The sequence below is a fragment of the Ursus arctos genome, unplaced genomic scaffold (genome assembly GCF_023065955.2).
Source record: "Ursus arctos isolate Adak ecotype North America unplaced genomic scaffold, UrsArc2.0 scaffold_23, whole genome shotgun sequence".
Lineage (NCBI taxonomy): Eukaryota > Metazoa > Chordata > Mammalia > Carnivora > Ursidae > Ursus > Ursus arctos.
Window position 1 is genome coordinate 30,931,102 of NW_026622908.1, and position 17,308 is coordinate 30,948,409.

General features: G+C 56.2%; 2 protein-coding genes across 26 annotated transcripts in view; one reads left to right on the forward strand and one right to left on the reverse strand.

Moving 5' to 3' along the window:
* Positions 1 to 1,802: 1,802 nt before the first annotated feature.
* On the forward strand, positions 1,803 to 7,499 carry LARGE2 (LARGE xylosyl- and glucuronyltransferase 2). Of its 2 annotated transcripts, XM_026512033.4 has the most exons (15): positions 1,803 to 1,994; positions 2,088 to 2,246; positions 2,325 to 2,434; positions 2,772 to 2,854; positions 3,114 to 3,237; positions 3,492 to 3,663; positions 3,792 to 3,896; positions 4,380 to 4,492; positions 4,580 to 4,705; positions 4,782 to 4,937; positions 5,067 to 5,227; positions 5,640 to 5,918; positions 6,245 to 6,394; positions 6,515 to 6,710; positions 6,965 to 7,499. In XM_026512033.4, the coding sequence occupies exons 2-15, from the start codon at positions 2,150 to 2,152 to the stop codon at positions 7,172 to 7,174; spliced, it is 2,082 nt and encodes a 693-aa protein (XP_026367818.3). In that variant the 5' UTR covers positions 1,803 to 1,994; positions 2,088 to 2,149; the 3' UTR covers positions 7,175 to 7,499. The 2 variants fall into 2 exon arrangements, with proteins under 2 accessions (XP_026367818.3, XP_048073606.2); XM_048217649.2 differs by having other exon boundaries at positions 2,088 to 2,434.
* Positions 7,500 to 7,618: 119 nt separating this feature from the next.
* The window catches only part of PHF21A (PHD finger protein 21A), a 188,705-nt gene continuing 179,015 nt past the window's right edge, over positions 7,619 to 17,308 (reverse strand). For all 24 annotated transcript variants that reach the window (XM_044389001.3, XM_048213573.2, XM_048213535.2 and 21 more), the window contains 4 exons: positions 15,716 to 15,871; positions 14,352 to 14,427; positions 13,862 to 13,965; positions 7,619 to 12,505 (listed from right to left, as the gene is read on the reverse strand). In XM_044389001.3, coding sequence (XP_044244936.1) covers positions 12,248 to 12,505; positions 13,862 to 13,965; positions 14,352 to 14,427; positions 15,716 to 15,871 — 594 coding nt within the window. In that variant the 3' untranslated portion in view covers positions 7,619 to 12,247. The remainder of the gene's footprint in view (positions 12,506 to 13,861; positions 13,966 to 14,351; positions 14,428 to 15,715; positions 15,872 to 17,308) is intronic.

Consider the following 17,308-nt stretch of genomic DNA (forward strand, 5'->3'; position numbering starts at 1 on the left):
TGAGGCCCAGAGGGGGCGCCTGACTGGGCTTAGGTCACACAGCAAAGTCCTGGGCAGAGCTGGGTCAGACCAGGTCTCAGGCCTAGAAGACCAGCACCCTTTCATATGCCCACACCTGCCTCCCATTCCCTCTGCCCCAGAGCAAGCTCTTGGAGGCCCAGCAAGGACCTCGGCAAGCAGCTTCCCTGAGTGGTAAGGTTAAGCAAGGAGGGGCCAGCATTGTGAGTAGCCACAGTAAGTTCTGCAGCCCCAGCTCCTGTCGCACTCCCTGGCCAGGCCCTGACCTGTGTGCTCTACCCTCTCCCTCACATTTATTACCCTCCCCCCACCATCCCCAGTCTCTGTTGAGGGTCTGGGGGAGGGATTCATCCACCCCACTCCAGCTCGGGGCTAGAGATGAGGGTTGGGGGGAGGGGGCTGAAGGCTCAAAGTTCCAGACGCCCATCCCCTCATCTCCTTTTAATATCCAGATGTGCGGGGAGCCACCATCAGTCTCCATGGCAACCACTCCCCCTGGCCTCCAAAACTGGACCTTCCTGGAAAACCCCCATCTCCCAGAGAAAGGTATCCCAGCATCTTGAAGGAGGAGACTTGGGGGTTCTCATGCTGAACTGCTTTCCACAGCGTCTTTTGGGGTTAGGGTCTCTCAGGCCCTCACTTTTTATTGGTGAAGTTGGGCTACCCCGGGGTCTCGGAGAGGCCTGGTGCGTCCCATCCACTTTCAGTGCATACTTAGCGCTTCATGGGTGCTGGACCCTGGTTGGGCTCTGGCGCCCAGTGCAGAACGAGATAGACAAGGCTCCAGGCCCACAAGCAGCCTTCTTAGGGGGGTGGGGGGGGGACCTATAAACAAGTCCACAAGGTCAACTTCAGAGGAGTGCTAGGAATAAAATAAACCAAGGGATGTGGAAGGAGGAGCCGGCCTCGGGAGAATCTGGTAGAATCCAGGCGGAAGGAACATCAAGGGCAAGTCCAGGGCAGGAAGGCCTCAGAGAAGAGCAGCAGGCCACTTTGCCTTCAGGGAAGAGCCTAGGAAGGGGTCTGGGGAAAGGGTGGGTGTTCTAGCAGGTCACTTCTCTTCTCAGGGGAGAATAATGCCTGCGTCACAGGCCTGAGGGGAGGGTTAACTGAGATGAGGCTCGTCAAACCTCAGCACAGGGCCTGGCACGGAGAAAGTGCGCTCAGCCAACCGTGACTGTTCTTGTTCAGGGGCCAGAGCGCCCACCACTCCCGCCAGGGCCGAGGCCAGGCTGCGGTCGGCTGTGGGGTGCAAGGTGGGGCAGGGTTAGAAATGCAGTCCCAGCCACAGTCACAGTGCACAGGTCTAGGCAAGGGTGAGGAATCCTGGTCCCCGCGTCAGGGAGGCCCCTTGCCAGCTCCCGGGCAGGAGACGACCTTTGCAAGGCGGCTTTGTCCGGGCCGCGCAGCCAGGCGGGCCTGCACAGGGGTGGAGCGGCCCGGGAGCTCCAGGTGCTCCGCGGCTCCCGGGCAGGTCTTGGCCGGCCCCGCCCCAGTGCCCAGAGCAGGTGTCCCTGACCCTCGAGGGCCCGCATTCCACTCTTTCCTCCTTAGCCCGGCCTTCCCTTTGATCCCGGGCCCGGGGTCACGGGCCCCTCCCCCGTTGGGACGTTAAGGGGAGGAGATGGGGCCTCCGAGCTGCGAAGAGGGGGATGGGCTCAGGGCAGGTGGCGGGGACTGGGCCTTCCTGGGTGGCTGCTCCCGCTCCCTCCAGCCATCCCGGGGGGTTCCCCGGGTTCCTCCCGGGCTTGTTGGGGGGGGGGGGCGTCGGAAGCCGAGGCAGGGGGTGGGGCCAGGCCCCCCGGGGTCTCCCCGCCCCTTTGGGCTCAGCGGAGCGGAGGTGAAACCTGAACCCAGGTTGGGGGCGGGGCTGGCTCCTGCTCTGGACGGGGCTGGCCTGCGCCTCCACCCCCTTCCCCTGCACCCCGGCCGGCTTCTGGAAGAGGAAGGTCGGGGTCCCCGAGCCGCTGAAGCAGGTGAGGGGCGACTCAGAGCGAGAGGGAGGACCAGGTGGACGTCGGGCCCCGTCGTCCAAGGCTGATCCAACCCCCTCCCTCCCCGATCCACAGGGACAGCGATGGAGCCCGCAGCCCGGGGTCGCGCCCCGCCCTGAGCGCCCCGGCCGGCAGCCATGCTGCCCCGAGGGCGCCCCCGGGCGCTGGGGGCCGCGGCGCTGCTGCTCCTGCTGCTTCTGATCGGATTCTTCCAGTTCGGCGGGGACGTGGAGTGTGAGCGCGGCGAGCGAGGAGGCGAGCGGAGGGGCCCGGGATCCTTCCCCGGCCCTCTGACGCCACGTGTTTCTACAGATGGGAGGCCTCGGGGGGCTGCTGCCCTCGACGGAGAGCCGTCTGCGGACCGCGGGGGCCACAACCGCTCGGACTGCGTCCCGCCGCGGCCGCCGCTGCCCAAGTGCGAGGTAGGTGCGCGCGGCCCCTGGCGGCGGGAATCTTAGGGGCGCCGCGCCCCCAGCCGGGCCACCCGGGCACCTGTGGGAATCACACCTGACGAGCTCCGCCAGGTGGCTCCGGCACTGACCAGCCGGCCGGGGACGCCTACCCTGCTCCCGGCCTCAGTTTCTCCATTTGTGAAATAAGGGTGGACTCCTGCTGCACACCCCCCACCCCACTCTTCCTTAGCTCTGTCGCCGGGCAGGGCTTCGCTGCCCTGGGCCGGGCCAGCCCCGTCGTGGGGTCGTGGGTTCTTACCGTCCAGTGGGGGTGGGGCTGCTGCCCACCGCTGCGTCCCCTCCCCAGCTCTTGCACGTGGCCATCGTGTGTGCGGGACCTAACTCCAGCCGAGACCTCGTCACCCTGGTGAAATCTGTGCTCTTCTACAGGTATAACCGGCCGGCGGGGGGCGGGGGGGGGGGAGTCAGGAGTGGGGAAGGGGACACAGTCTTGGGCAGGATCTCGGAGCTCCAGTTACCCCATCTGTGCCACGGGGACGGTGTCCCTTCCTTCCTTGAAGGTGGTTCTAACAGTGACCTAAACTAAGGATGGAAGTCGGTGCTTCCACTTCTGAGCCCCTCTGGTGGGTCTTGTCCCATATTCTTCCTTCTCGGGCCTATCAGCTTCCCTTACCTGTCCTTCCCGAAGGAAAAATCCGCTGCACTTCCATTTGGTGACTGATACCATGGCCAGGAATATTCTGGAGATGCTCTTCCACACGTGGATGGTGCCCGCTGTCCGGGTCAGCTTCTATGACGCAGAGGAGCTCAAGGCAGGAGCCCTGGCCCTTCTGCACTTCTTTCTGGCGGTGCCCAGCCCTTTCCTTCCTCCCAGAGCATGGGGGGTGGGGCGTGGGGGAGAGGTTAGACCTACCTGGGACCCCCCCCAGTCCCATCACACCTACAGAAGCTCAAATCCCTCCTCCTCCCCGGGGCCTTCTGCCCCCCTGTCACCCGGAGTGTGTTCTGGCCCTCATAGGCCCTTCTCTGCCAGGTTCATGCTCTGTCCTTCCCCTCCCCCCCACAGTCCCAGGTCTCCTGGATCCCCAACAAGCACTACTCTGGCCTGTACGGGCTAATGAAGTTGGTGTTGCCTGCCACCCTGCCCCCTGACCTGGCCCGTGTCATTGTCCTGGACACAGATGTCACCTTCGCCTCTGATATCGCAGAGCTCTGGGCACTCTTTGCTCACTTTTCTGGTGAGAGGCCTGGGACCCAGCCCCAGCCAGTCCCCCCTCCCTGGCCTGTCCAGGCCCCGCGGTGGCCCAGCCCTGAGCCGAGGTCCAGTGGCAGCCTCAGGCAGCTCCCTCGTGCCCTCCCCTCCCAGACAAGCAGGTGATTGGTCTTGTGGAGAACCAGAGCGACTGGTACCTGGGCAACCTCTGGAGGAACCACAGGCCCTGGCCTGCCTTGGGCCGGGGATTTAACACAGGTGAGACAGCGGTGGGGGAGGCAGGAGGGGTGGCCGCTGGTCCTCAGGCCCCAGGGACTGGGCAGGGCACAGAATGCTAGGAACCCCCCCCCCCCCCCCCCCCGCCAAAAGAATAGTGCTGTGGAAAGAACACCGGCCGAAGAGCCGGAAAACAGTTCCAACCATGGCTGTGCTGGATGACTATGGCCAAGCCACTTGGTCCCCCGGGCCTCTGATTTCTCATCCATTAAATGGGGATGATGTTGTCAGCCTTGGGATCACTGAGTGTGAGAAGATGGCTGTGGAGGTGCTTTCTAAGCTGTGTAGTGCCCCCCTTCACCCCCAAGAGGAATGATGGTTGGCTGAAGCAGTCCATGCTCCTGTCTGAACAGTCAGAAAATACCAATAAGTCAAAAAGTAAACATTCAAAAGCCGTCTTCGTGACCCCTGACCCCAGGAGCAGGGTTAGCCCAGGTGGGCATGACCACCCCTTCCCCTGGGCAGGTGTGATCCTCCTGCGGCTGGACCGGCTCCGGCAGGCTGGCTGGGAGCAGATGTGGAAGCTGACGGCCACGCGGGAGCTCCTCACCCTGCCCGCCACCTCACTGGCCGACCAGGTCTGGGGGGAGCGTTGGACGGGGAGCGGTGGGAGGGTGGGTGGGGGGCAGGATCTGGGCCGAGGCATGATGGCGGTCTCTGCCCAGGACATCTTCAATGCCGTAATCAAGGAGCACCCCAGGTTGGTGCAGCCCCTGCCCTGCGTCTGGAACGTTCAGCTGTCAGACCACACGCTCGCTGAGCGCTGCTACTCAGAGGCGTCTGATCTCAAGGTGAGTGGGTGGGGGGCGAGCGGTGTGCTTCCGTTCCCGGCTCCCAACCCCTGAACACGACCCTCCTGGGTCCCAGGTAATCCACTGGAACTCCCCCAAGAAGCTGCGCGTGAAGAACAAGCACGTGGACCACTTCCGCAACCTCTACCTGACCTTCCTGGAGTATGACGGGAACCTGCTGCGGAGAGAGCTCTTTGGGTGCCCCAGCCCACCCCCGCCTGGGGCCGAGCAGGTGAGAGGGAGCTGCCTTCCCTTGCCTTGGGGAGGCTCTGTCCCCTCTCTGCTCTGGTGGGACCTGGCCCTGTCTGGGGCCTTACCCTCCTGCCGCAGCCCTGGCGCTCGTCTCCTGTGACCCCCGCAGGTGCAGCGGGCCCTGGCCCAGCTGGACGAGGAAGATGCCTGCTTCGAGTTCCGGCAGCAGCAGCTCACCGTGCACCGCGTGCACGTCACCTTCCTGCCCCACGAGCCGCCGCCCCCCCAGCCTCACGATGTCACCCTGGTGGCCCAGCTCTCCATGGACCGGTGAGAGTGCTGAGGGCCGCGGCAGGGGGCTAGGCAGGGGCTGGACTGGGGATTTGCTAGAGGACGGTTTCAGGGGGTGGAAGGAAGAGCTCTTGCTCGCTGCCTCATGCTTGAGGAGTTCCAGAATTTGGAGACACTGGCTGTGGTTGAGAGCTTGGGTTTGGGGAATCATGCAGGTGCCTGGAACTGCTCCTCTTTAGCTTTGGGACCACGGGCAGGTCTTACTATCTCTGGCCTTTGGTGTTCTTATTTGTTACCTGGGAAAGGGCCCCCCCTGCGGGTAGTTGTGAAGATTAGGTGAGACCCGCTTAAAAAGCCCCGGGAAGGTGCTCAGTAAGTCCCTTGAAGGGGTGTCTACGGCAGCTGCCCGGGGGAGGTGTCCCAGCCGGGCTGACCACCCCCCTCGCCCCAGGCTGCAGATGCTGGAAGCCCTGTGCAGGCACTGGCCGGGCCCCATGAGCCTGGCCTTGTACCTCACAGACGCAGAGGCCCAGCAGTTCCTGCGTTTCGTCGAGGCCTCGGCAGTGCTCTCTGCCCGGCAGAACGTGGCCTACCACGTGGTGTACCGTGAGGGACCCCTCTACCCCGTCAACCAGCTGCGTAACGTGGCCTTGGCCCAGGCCCTCACGCCTTACGTCTTCCTCAGCGACATTGACTTCCTGCCTGCCTACTCCCTCTATGACTACCTCAGGTGGGCCTGGGGAGGGAGGGAGAGGAACGGCGGACGGGTGTGTGTGGACGGGGCCCCTAGGCAAGTGGTGGTGGCTCCTTTCTGGGCCTCAGTGTCCTCTGTTAGCTGGGGTCCGTACGGTGCTCTGGGCTGCCGCAGAGAGGAGCGGGGGCTGCCGCGGAGAGGAGGGGAGGCTGGGACCTGCTTCCCTAGCAGCTGCACTCGAGTCCGTCTCCTGCGGGGCGGTAGGGCCAGCCGGCCTGGGGTCCCGCGGCTAAGAGAAGCGAGGGACTCGCTGGGCCCGGAGCCTTCCCTCCTCTGCCGCGTTCACGGGGACTCCCCCTCAGGGCCTCCATCGAGCAGCTGAAGCTGGGCAGCGAGCGGAAAGCGGCTCTGGTGGTGCCAGCATTCGAGACCCTACGCTACCGCTTCAGCTTCCCCAGCTCCAAGGCCGAACTGCTGGCCTTGCTGGACTCTGGCTCCCTGTACACCTTCAGGTGGGAGAGGCCGCTGCTCTGCTCGGCTCCGTGCCCCACCCCGGTCCCCACCCCGGTCCCCCCACCCTCTCACTGAGCTCCTAGCCTTAGCTCGGTGCCCTGCCCCATCCTGTTCCACAGGTACCACGAGTGGCCCCAGGGTCACGCGCCCACAGACTACGCCCGCTGGCGGGAGGCTCAGACCCCATACCGTGTGCAGTGGGCAGCTGACTACGAGCCCTACGTGGTCGTGCCTCGTGACTGTCCCCGCTATGACCCCCGATTTGTGGGCTTTGGCTGGAACAAGGTGGCCCACATTGTGGAGCTGGATGCCCAGGTGAGGAGGTGCCTTGCTGCCTCCAGTTTCAATTTGGATGCCGCCAGGCCCAGGGAGCTCACTATACCGCAGCATAGCAACCGGCACCATTAGGCAGAACTGTTAGAAATTCCATCGGTATAGGACTAAAATCTGCCCTTTGACCTTACTTTGGCTGTCAGGGGCTATCAAGTAAGCCTGCTCCCCATCCGCCAGAGCTGCAATCCTCACCCCCAGCCCAGGCAATGATTGTCCATCTGCCTCCGCCCCTATAGGAGTATGAGCTCCTGGTGCTGCCCGAGGCCTTCGCCATCCACCTGCCGCACGCCCCAAGCCTTGACATCTCTCGCTTCCGCTCCAGCCCCACCTATCGTGACTGCCTCCAGGCCCTGAAGGATGAGTTCCACCAGGACTTGTCCCGTCACTATGGGGCTGCTGCCCTCAAATACCTCACGGCCCTGCAGCAGCCCCGAGGCCCCGCCTGACCCCCCCCCCCCCCCCGGAGGCTGGGCCTGCGTGGCTCACCCCCGTCCTCCCCCTTGGCTCTCACAGGCTCTGTGCGGACACTGGAGCACCCTGGCCACCTTCCCCCCCGCCCCCCGTTATTTAAATTATTGAAAGTCTCAGTGGAAAGGGCTTCAGTTGGAGCACCTGTGGGGTGGGTCCAGGGGCTTCCCCTTGCTGCTATCTATGGCTGGGGCCTACTCTCCCGGTGCCCCAGCTGTTTGGGGCTGGTTCCCCCGTCTTCATCTGTACATCCCTTTTTCGTAATTAAAGTGCTTCAAGCTCGTTTTCACGTTCCATCTGGTTTGGGGCATGAGGGTGTGGGTCAGCCGGGAAGGGGCTGAGTCTCCCTGGAGTTGCAGGAGGGCCCAGACCCGAGTGTGTCTTGCCCACCCTCCCCTGCCCCAAACCCAACACCATGAGGCTGAGAGACTTTATTTGGCTTTATTTAGTAAAATGTTAAAATAAATAAATACAAATTGATCAGCTGCTCTGGATCCCCCCCACCCCCTCAAAACAAAAATGAAACAAACAAAAACAAAAAACTTTGAAGCACAAAACTCCAAATACAAGTTCTACCAAGACTGAAATCACAAAGGGCGTGGACAAGAGACAGGATTGGGGGCTGGCTGGCTCTTTTCTGCTCGGAGCGTGCTGACCTCTGGCTGCCCGTCCTGTCCTGCCTGACTGCAGCTTACCCTGGGCTGAGGACCCAACGACAGAGGTGCAGGGGCCAAAGGCTGCTGTGGGGGATGGCGGAGTCCTCAGGGAGGAAGGCCCTCGTGGGAGGGGGGAGCAAAGTGGAATCTGTGAGCCCTGCCCTTCCTCTACGAGGGCTATTTTTAAAAGTTCCACCCTGGCTCTCTGGAGGGGACGATCCCCAGCGTCCTCCCCTTCACTAATGCCGGAGGGCCAAGGAAATCTTCCCGGGGGCCGCCCCCTCCCTTGGAGAGGAGCAGACACCGAGGACGGCTATAAGTCAGGGTGAGAATGGGTCTCCTGTTTCCTGCCAAGGTGCCCAGCTGAGGGGTGGGGGTGAGGCCCACAGTCATTTACACAGAGCAGAGTTGCCCCTATCCAACAGAAGCCATGGAATCTGGAGAACCCAGGGCCTGGAGCGTACCTGGGCCACCATCCATCCCACTACCCAGGAGAGCCTTTTACCCCTGGGGTAAAAGTCTCCTAAATTAAGCCCTTTGGATAAATAAGAAAGACCACACCCTGAAAGGGAGTGAAGGGAGGAAACCTCTTTGCGCGCGCGCGGTGTGACTTGGGAGTAAGAGCCCAGAGAGGCTCTGCTGGCCCCCAGAGGAAGTATCAGAGATGGCTGGAGGGGCAACCGTCCATGCAGACCTAGCGGGAAACAGTCACCCTCACTTACGGGCAGAGGCGTGGGGGCGGCCGTTGTGCCCACCTGCACTACTGAGCCTGAGCCAGGAAGAAGCCGGGACAGGCAGGCCCCGCAGGGAAACCGGGCACTCGGATGCTGCCCCGCACAGGGAAGGCCCCCGAGCCCGCTTGCCCCAAAAGGCCTGATAAGGAATGGAGAGAGCAGAACTCCGGATGAGCTCAGCAGAGGTGAGACAAGACCCAACAGGCTCCAGCAAAGAAAAAGGACCTGCGGGCGGCATTGGCAAGAATGTGAGGCGGGAAGATGACAGCAACATGACCTCACCGGCTCCAGGGTGCAGTGCCTGCGCCACTGGCCTCCTGATCAAGGGCCCAGGGGCAGCCAACGCCTCGTCCCAGACCAGCCACTCCCTGGGCTCTGAAGTGACTGCGAAGCCAGCTGGCCTGAGATGTGCCTATGAGCAGCTAAGCCTGGGCATGGCGAAAGAGCAGCAGAGGGAAGGAGAAGAGGGAGGTGGAGACAGCCCAGGTGAGGAATCACGAACGTGTGTCTCGGGTGGTCACAAGCACCCACAGGTCTAGGGCACAGACAGAGGGTCTTCTCTTGGCAGGACAGTAGAGGAAAAGGAGGCGGAGTGACCAGGGCCTTTTCTTGGCAGTAAGTTAAGTTTTGGAATTTGAGTCCAGAACGTGGGTTTGGGGGCAGGGTTGCATTTTGTGCTCCACACCAGCGGACTCACAAAATAGCTCGTACCTGCACTTTAGGAAGAATCCCTATCCCAACCCCGGGTGAGGCCAGAGTATGTGTACTCACAGCAGCAGGCAAGATACCGGTCAGTGGTATCTCGCTCTGCCCCCCATCACCCCCAACACCCCGAGAATTCGCACGCAGCTCCTTTCTGAGCCAAGGCCTCTAGTGATGATCGTTTCCTAACTTCTTTCAAGAAAAGATAGGTCTTATGTGGCAACTCCCAGTCTCTGGGCCCAGACAAGTCAAATGGGAGAGCTTAAGACCGGGTGCACAGCCTGCTGCTGGGCTCTGAGCCTCAGCCAACTATTCCTCTCCAACTAGTCCAGGCATTTCCAAAGCTCCCTGTCTAGACGTAGCACCTTGGTTTCTACAGGAGAAAAGGGAGCTCCTCTGTCCCTCTCAGGCAACCTCGCAGCCAGGGCCTGACTCTGACGCCTATATAAGCCACTCTTAGTCCCCTAACATTCCTAGGAAGATGAAATGGCCGGTAGAGATGAGGCATATTTGACCTAAGAAGTAACCCTTTCTCTTGAATTTGCTTTCAGGGTTCTAACTGGGATCTCTGGGCCTAACTGGGCGAGGGAGAAACTAACGGGACCTTTTCTGCCCCTCCTAGACTCTGGCCATTATGGAGTATGGGGCGGGCTTGGGAGAGCTGTCCCAGGAGAGCTGGGGCGACGAGCGCCTGCCTCCCTCCTGTGGGCCAGGCACACGATGGGCCAAGGTCTCTGAAGAGGACACACACCTGACAAAATTCACTTCGCACGAGGCAAGATGACAGAAATGGTCTGAATCTTTCAGAACCCTGGTTTTCTCAAAAAGGAGACAGGCCAAGCCAAGGCAAGCACAGCAATTCTAGCCAAAGGTCGCCCAGGAAGCTTGTGGATGGGCAAAGGGCAGTAAACTCTATCTCCAGTACCTGGAGCCAGCAGGCAGAGAAAGCGCTGGAGAGTCAGACCTCTTCAAAGGCAAGACAGACACAAAGGCCACCCTGGGGCTCTGTCTCAGAGACACCATGTACCCTCAAGACATCTCACTCCTTTGTTCTTTCTCAGCACCGAGGGCTGATGCAGCCAGCCTGCCCCCTGCACCCTCCCACCAAGGCCAGGGTGCCTGGGCACCAATGAGTGTCACTGGCCATGTCCTTCGAAGTTGTCCCCCAGGCACTCACAATGCTGGTGGCTGAAAGACGGAGAGCAGCACCAAAGGAAGGGATCTTATATAGGCACCAGCCTTTTGCTCTAGCAAAATCCGAGGAGACAATGGGTAGGGTAGGGCCCTGATACCATCCACACTCCATGTGGGCTTCAAAAACAGAAGCCCAGATCCCTGCGCCAAGAAGAGAGGACAGTCCTTTCCGAGGAGGGGAGAGTGGTGGGAGGGCTCGGCCGCTGCCCATCAGGGCTGCAGTCGTCCAGAGGACAGAAATCATGGAGACTCGCCCACCAGTCTTGAGACACAAACAGCAAAATGTCATCATGATCAGCAGGTTCTGTGCTAAAAAATTATAACTACACAGCATTTTCTCCAGTTCTGACACCTTTTTAATAGAAATCACTGTTTTTAGGAAACAAATAGCACTTTTGTAATTTTTTTTTACAATGTTTCTTACCTTGATCTTAATTTAAGTAACACTAGGAAGACCTCAATATCTTTTATTTTCCTTTTTAATTTAAAAAAAAGTTGTTGTTGTTGTTGTTTTCCCCAGATACAAAGATTTTTGCCCTTGCATAAAAAACAGTGCCCCGAACGATGACACAAGGACTCACACGGACTCACTGGACCTCACTGACACTATGATTCCTATTCTACCATGCACGGCCTCGACTACCCTTAATTGACTGTCAGCCTGAAAAACAGCTTTTCTATTCCTTATTTTAGTTTTTGTTACCAAAAAAGTAAAAGAAACAACAAAATAAAACTTTTTCTTAAAGAAAACAAAACAAACCAAAACAAAACAAAAATTTAAAAAAAGAGAAAAGAAACATCTCCATTCAATTCACACACACCTGGGTCGCGTGCTGCTTCTCTCAGAATCTTCTCTTCTTATAAATATAGAAAAGGGATGGAGCTTGTTTTCAAGTAAAAATCACTGATCCACCTTTTTTTCCTCCCTGGACACACACACCCTTCTTCCCTGCCCCGGGCAATGGCCCCGCCGAGGCGGCCTCTTGCCTGTCCTTGGAGAGGGAAGGTAACCGATCATCCACGGGGATGCGCGCCAATTTGCCAAAGCAGGGAAGGAACGCGGGGGGGCGGGGGGGCGCCCAGGGCGGGAAGCGGAGTGCGCGGGAGAAGGACCCCGTGGCTGTCCTCGGTGTCCACCTCTCCGGGCACTGTGCCCCACCCCAGACAATAGGAAATACTGCTTATTTGATAGACTTTCCCCACCCCGACTCCCTCCCATTCCCTCCCATCCCTCCTCTGGGCACTGGGGTTGGTTAAATCTCGATTTCCTTTTTTTGGTTTTATAGTAGTGAAAGTTTAGAAACAGGAAAGCCCACACACTCTTTGGACTTGTCTTCTCTACCTAAACAAACGGCTCGGCAAATAAGGATCTGAAACCTGCTCTCCTCCCTCCGCCCGTCCCTGCTCCCCACCCAACGAAACAAAAACAAACCCATGGTGGCTGTGGAGGCTGCTGCAGGCACACACTGGTGTATAATAGAGAGAGTAAATATATTATTTCACTTGGCATGGTGCTGGCACAGAACCTCCAGCTGGCACTAGTTCATGTAACATGGTCCAATCTTTGCATGTACACACAGAATAAGAAGGATCAATTGGCAAACTCTGGTGCCACCTGGCACAAGCATCTTCTCTCTCTCTGGAACCAAAGAACCAAAAGAATTCTGTACTTTCCAGAAGAAATCCGGCTTTGCCTTTCTAGAGTCTTCAGTGTTTTTGCTCTCCTTGCCGCCGGGATCCCGTGGCTTCTCCTCGCGGGGCTCTGTTATTTAGTCTCGTCCCCCTGGGTACAGTTCGCTGTGCAGCTCTGGGAGGAGGGGGAGTGGGCCGGAGTGGAGGTGGCGGCGTTGGCAGGGGGGGTGCAGTCCGGGCCGTTGGAGACGGCCCCCACAGTGGCCTCAGAGTCTACAGGTTTGGAGAGGTCGATGCCGTGGATGAGGCGGATCAGCTGTTTTACCTTCTCCAGGGAGCTGTGCATCTCCTTCTGCCGGGCCAAGATGGTATTCTTCATTTCCATGCATTTCTGCAGCAAATGAGAGGGGCAGTGGCACTGAGCCTCTGTGGCTTTTAATTTCTGACAGGCCTGGCAGCCCTCTCTGGGGAAAAGAACCCTGCCGGCTGGTGTGCTGGCCTAGGCCTTGTTCTGCTCTGCACTGGAGGGGAAACAAGCGCCCAACGGAAGAAGGAGGCCCCACAGGCAGCAGGGAGAGTGCCAGTGAGTGGTTTCAAAGCCAACCCTGCTTGACACTAGGACTTAAAACCAAATGTGAATTACCACTCTAACGCTACAAAATAAAAGCAATTTAAAAACAACATTCCCAGAGCTGCACCGAAGCTGGTTTGGGCAGGTTCAGTATGCTTCTGCCATGCAAATGGGTGCCAATGTGCTCTGGACTGGACTGAGCTTTCAAGGGTAGAAAACAAGCCAGTGGTATCTGGATCCAATCTGAGGGCTACCGAGGACCACTCGGATGGCAAGAATTTAGAGGCAGGCCTGGGGTAGCACAGTGATATTTGGGAGAATCAAACACTGCAGCCAATAGAAACCCTTACACTCGGTCATGGACTTGCAGTCTTTTGCCCTTTGGCCTACGGTCTCCCCCTGCTGCTGGCTTCTGTTCTAGGCAGGCAAAGAGATGTGAAACCTGCATGCCACGGGGAGTAGGGTGACGAGGAGAAAGCAGCTGAGTGGGACAGCCCAACTGCCACCAAGTCCAGGGTACCACCTGCTGTCCACGAGGGCTGAAGCCATCTGGCTCCAACAAGGGGAGGGGCACCTACTCAACGAGAAATAAAACCCGCTCTGGAGGGGCCCAGAATCTCTGCTGCAGATACAACCTGGTTTCCACCTGGACAGGCCAGGCTGGACAGTATTTACTTCCAATACTCGTCTCCAGGAGCCTCTCATCCTCAGGCTGGTCAGGAAAACCTGGAGACGCAATCAGCAGGGCGTGGAAGAAAGGACGGGAGCGAGGGGCCATGCAGACAGACCACTAACTAGGATGACGAGAAAGGCTGCTCTGTAGGGACCGGATCTGTGTCCACCTGGCGAGGGAGAGGCTTCACAGTCCTCCCAAACCCACTTGGGAACACACAGTGGGGGTGGCCATCCTGCTGTAGCCGCTACTTTAACTCTTCAGCCTGCAGACTGAAAATCCTCACTCAGATCAAAGCCGATGGGAGGTTCCAGAGCTTGGCGAAGGCACCAGATACCAACTGGCCACCTGTCCTGAGGGCCAAACTGTAACTTTGTGTCCACCCCAAGTTACCTGTGCTGTTACGCTGAAGGACCCGAATCCACTCTTGGAGCCACATGGACTTTTGTGCACGTGGAAGGGTCCCTAGCTGTATCCACCAGTGAAGCATGAGGTTTACTTACACTTATAGAATTGCTGAGCTGTTTCACCTTCTGCTCTAGCTGTTCTCGTTCTTGTTTTAAATCTGAACTCCATTTAAGTAATTTCTGTTTTTCTTCTTCTTTTGCTGAAAACAAAACAAAACTTTTTAACAATAAATTCTTTGAAAAGGCCAATGTGTTCAGAATGCTGGCCAAAGAAGATATTTTGCCCAAAGTTGCCCTGAGCTCCAGCCAGCGTGCAGATCGCACCCACCTCGACTTTCCCTTATTCTGTGTACAGCCACGCATGCTAAGGAAACGGTCAGTGGTAGGGGCCTGGCTCTAAACAAGATGCCGTTTCTCGTTCTTCCTCCCCAAGAAAATACCACACAAACTTTTCATTCTGTTCAAGAAAAGCTTTTCATTTTTAACTTTAAATTTCCTTTTGAAAACAAAACAATGTGGCATTCCAGTACTTTTTTTTTTAAGCAAGGGGAGGCTTACACAAAAGGGAGTGTGGACGATTCTTTACCTGCTTTGTAGGCGATATAGGAATGAACAATTGCTAAAGTTCCAGGCCATGGGATTGCTTCTTCCTTCTTCAGCATCTGAAATGCAGTTTAGAATTTTACCTTGAAAGGAGGTATAAACATATCCCCTGCGTAGTGACAAGCAACGTGTCTGTAGCTACTGGCAGACACAATCCAGGAAGGATTTATGGTGGCAGGGTTGCAAAACCCTGGTCTATACTTTCTAGACCATGAAGTTCCAGATACTCCTGAAAGGATGAGGTTTTCCTGACAGGAAAAGCCAAGCCACTTGAGCCCCAGCTTGGAAAGAGGCTGGGACTTGGCTGGGCATTGCTAGCTTCTCGTCTATGCCACATATGAGGCCCAACTACTCTGACAGAACCGCTGGCAGACAAGCCACAAGCCTGCATGATGGCAGCAGCCACGCACGGACAGTCGCACCCGTGACCGGCCTGTCTCAATTTTAGTTTTATATGTCCCTCAAAGACAGCCTGACCAAGGAGATTAAATATCAGTTCCAAATACTAAAGTATAATCTAGACCTTGTGTAGAAAATTATCAGACGGTCACAGCGCAGCACCAGGAGAGAACACAGAGAGAATGGTCTCTACTATCTCGTGAAGATAGTAGGATGAGGACCAGGATTAAAAGGGGAAAGACTGGAATTCTCTCAAACAGGATTCCAAAGAACTGAGCAGCATCCCAAAGCTTGCTGGGCTCTTGGGTCTGTTTATTATTTATACTTTGCCTACTTCCAAAAAAGACGGAGACAGCTTACCATAAGAACATAAAGGTACACGGATAGTTGAGAAAAAGAGAGCAGACTGAACAGAGGAGAAGGGAAGAGGCTAGGACAATTACTGTTTGCCTTTCAAGTCCATGCCACAGTAAGACGGCCACTTTACAGTTAGTTCTCTGATCCCGGCGACAACATAGGTTAAAGGTGAAACTGTTGTTATTTGAATTAAACAGTCAATTGGGCACTTTCCTTTAAGGGTTTTATTTCCAAAAGAAGAGTCTCAAAACCACCTACTGGGTTTGGACCATTCTTAGAGAAAGAGGCAGAAAGTCTTATGGCTTTTAAAGAGCAAGGTCATGAGAAGGTAAGTCATTTTAAATAAAGGGAAGCAGTTAGAGTCTTTACACCTACACACAGACTCACCACCTCAGTAACAGGACAGAGAAGCTTGAGAGGATGGAAGCTACGTGGGTGAGTGCGGTGCCATGAACAGACCAGAGGTGGCCAGGGGAACTACCAGGAGTGGGAAAGACTCCACCATTCCCCCAGACCTGAGGGGAAAGGAGGTCCTCCTGACTGTACTTTTTCCTCCTCAGCCCATCACTCTGTCTGACCCACCCATAGTACCTGGTCCTGACATCTGGGACAGATCCACATGCCCTTGGGAATCGTTTTCAGAGGAGGGTCTAAGCAGTCCAGATGATACACACGGGAACACGTGTCACACATAAGCAACTGGCCACTTTTTCTGCAAACGCTGCAAAAATCCTCATGGATATCACCCTAGGAAATTGAGAGGAAAGGTAAGAGAAAGGACAAAAAAGGTAAAATATGAATGTTAACATGCACATTCTGGACATGTATGTTTCAGGACAATCAGCTGTGCCCCCTCCAACATGTTACAAAAGTATTCGAGGAAAGTAGGAATTACCAAGGACACGGCCCCCACTTGTTCCGTACGACTGAGGTTCCCTGGGCAGGGACAGCATCCTTAAACTAGAGTTTACAGAAAAGCTGTGTAATCACCTAGGCCCAAATTAACTTTACAGGTGACAGCTCAGCACTTATGTGTTGGTAGAGTCCAACCCACGAATTATAAAGGTGGGAGCCACTGAAACCCATTCATAACGTGTTCTACTACGATAGGACACAAACAATTCTCATTACCCATCATTTTTAGGGGAGTTCAGGATTGGGAAAAGACAGACAAGAAATGGAATTTTACTAAATTCTTTGCTTGCTCAGGGAGAAAAAATACAGTGCACGTTCAAATGAGAAAAGATTAAGTCAGGAACAAATTAAACTCACATGAGCTTTCTAACATGAAGAATTTTAAAAAGCCAGAGCAACAGCTGACAATGTTCACTTAAAACCACTATTTGGCATTTGCTGTTCAATGGACCGTTCTATGCTGGAGGCTTTATTCCTCCCCATAAAATACGTCACCAGATGGAAAAAGACAAGCAGCCCCCGTGTACTCTGCCTGTCTCCCCGCCCCCACCTCTGATAGTGCGGGTTCTCAGGTAAGTCTGCTGGAGCCCCCTGAACAGAAGGCACCATCAGAAAAAAGCAGAGCTACTTAAATTGGAGAGAAGAACACTGGGGGGAAAAAAAAGGTATTTAGGGAAAAGGTATTTTTCAGCAGGTCAATCCCTGGCCTGTTCTGGGAATAGCACCGATAGAGACACATGGGAAGGAAGACCGAAGGGACATGCCGGAGGTTAGCCAGCAAGGCAGTGCCACAGCTGGGAGCCCCCTCTTTGCTGCCAGCGTGTTGTTTTAGATTTCTGGGCTATTCTGCTAGAAGGCCTGATACAGAAACTCTGCACAGGAAGCAATGGAGCATTGAGCAATGCTCAAGTCTTCTTGTCTATGCTACAGAACCCCTCAGCCACCACTGCTGGAGGAACTTATCTTCCCAGACCTACAGCTTCTCTCTAAAGAAATGGAAACGTTTGCTATAATTCACTAGGGTATCCAGAGCCTAGAAAACTGGCTGCAAAAAAGATAATCCGAGTGTGGACTGGTTTTTAGTCTTTCTTAGTAAGAAAATGTGACCTCTGGGCAATAAAAAAGATACTCAGGATACGAGCAAAAATACTGCACGAGTGTGCGGCCTCCAAGCTCAGCTTTGAGGCAGCAAAAGAGGTTAAGGCTTCATTCCTCAATTAACTGTAACTTTCTTCTTCTTGCATTCTTAAAATCAGGCTGAAAGGCACT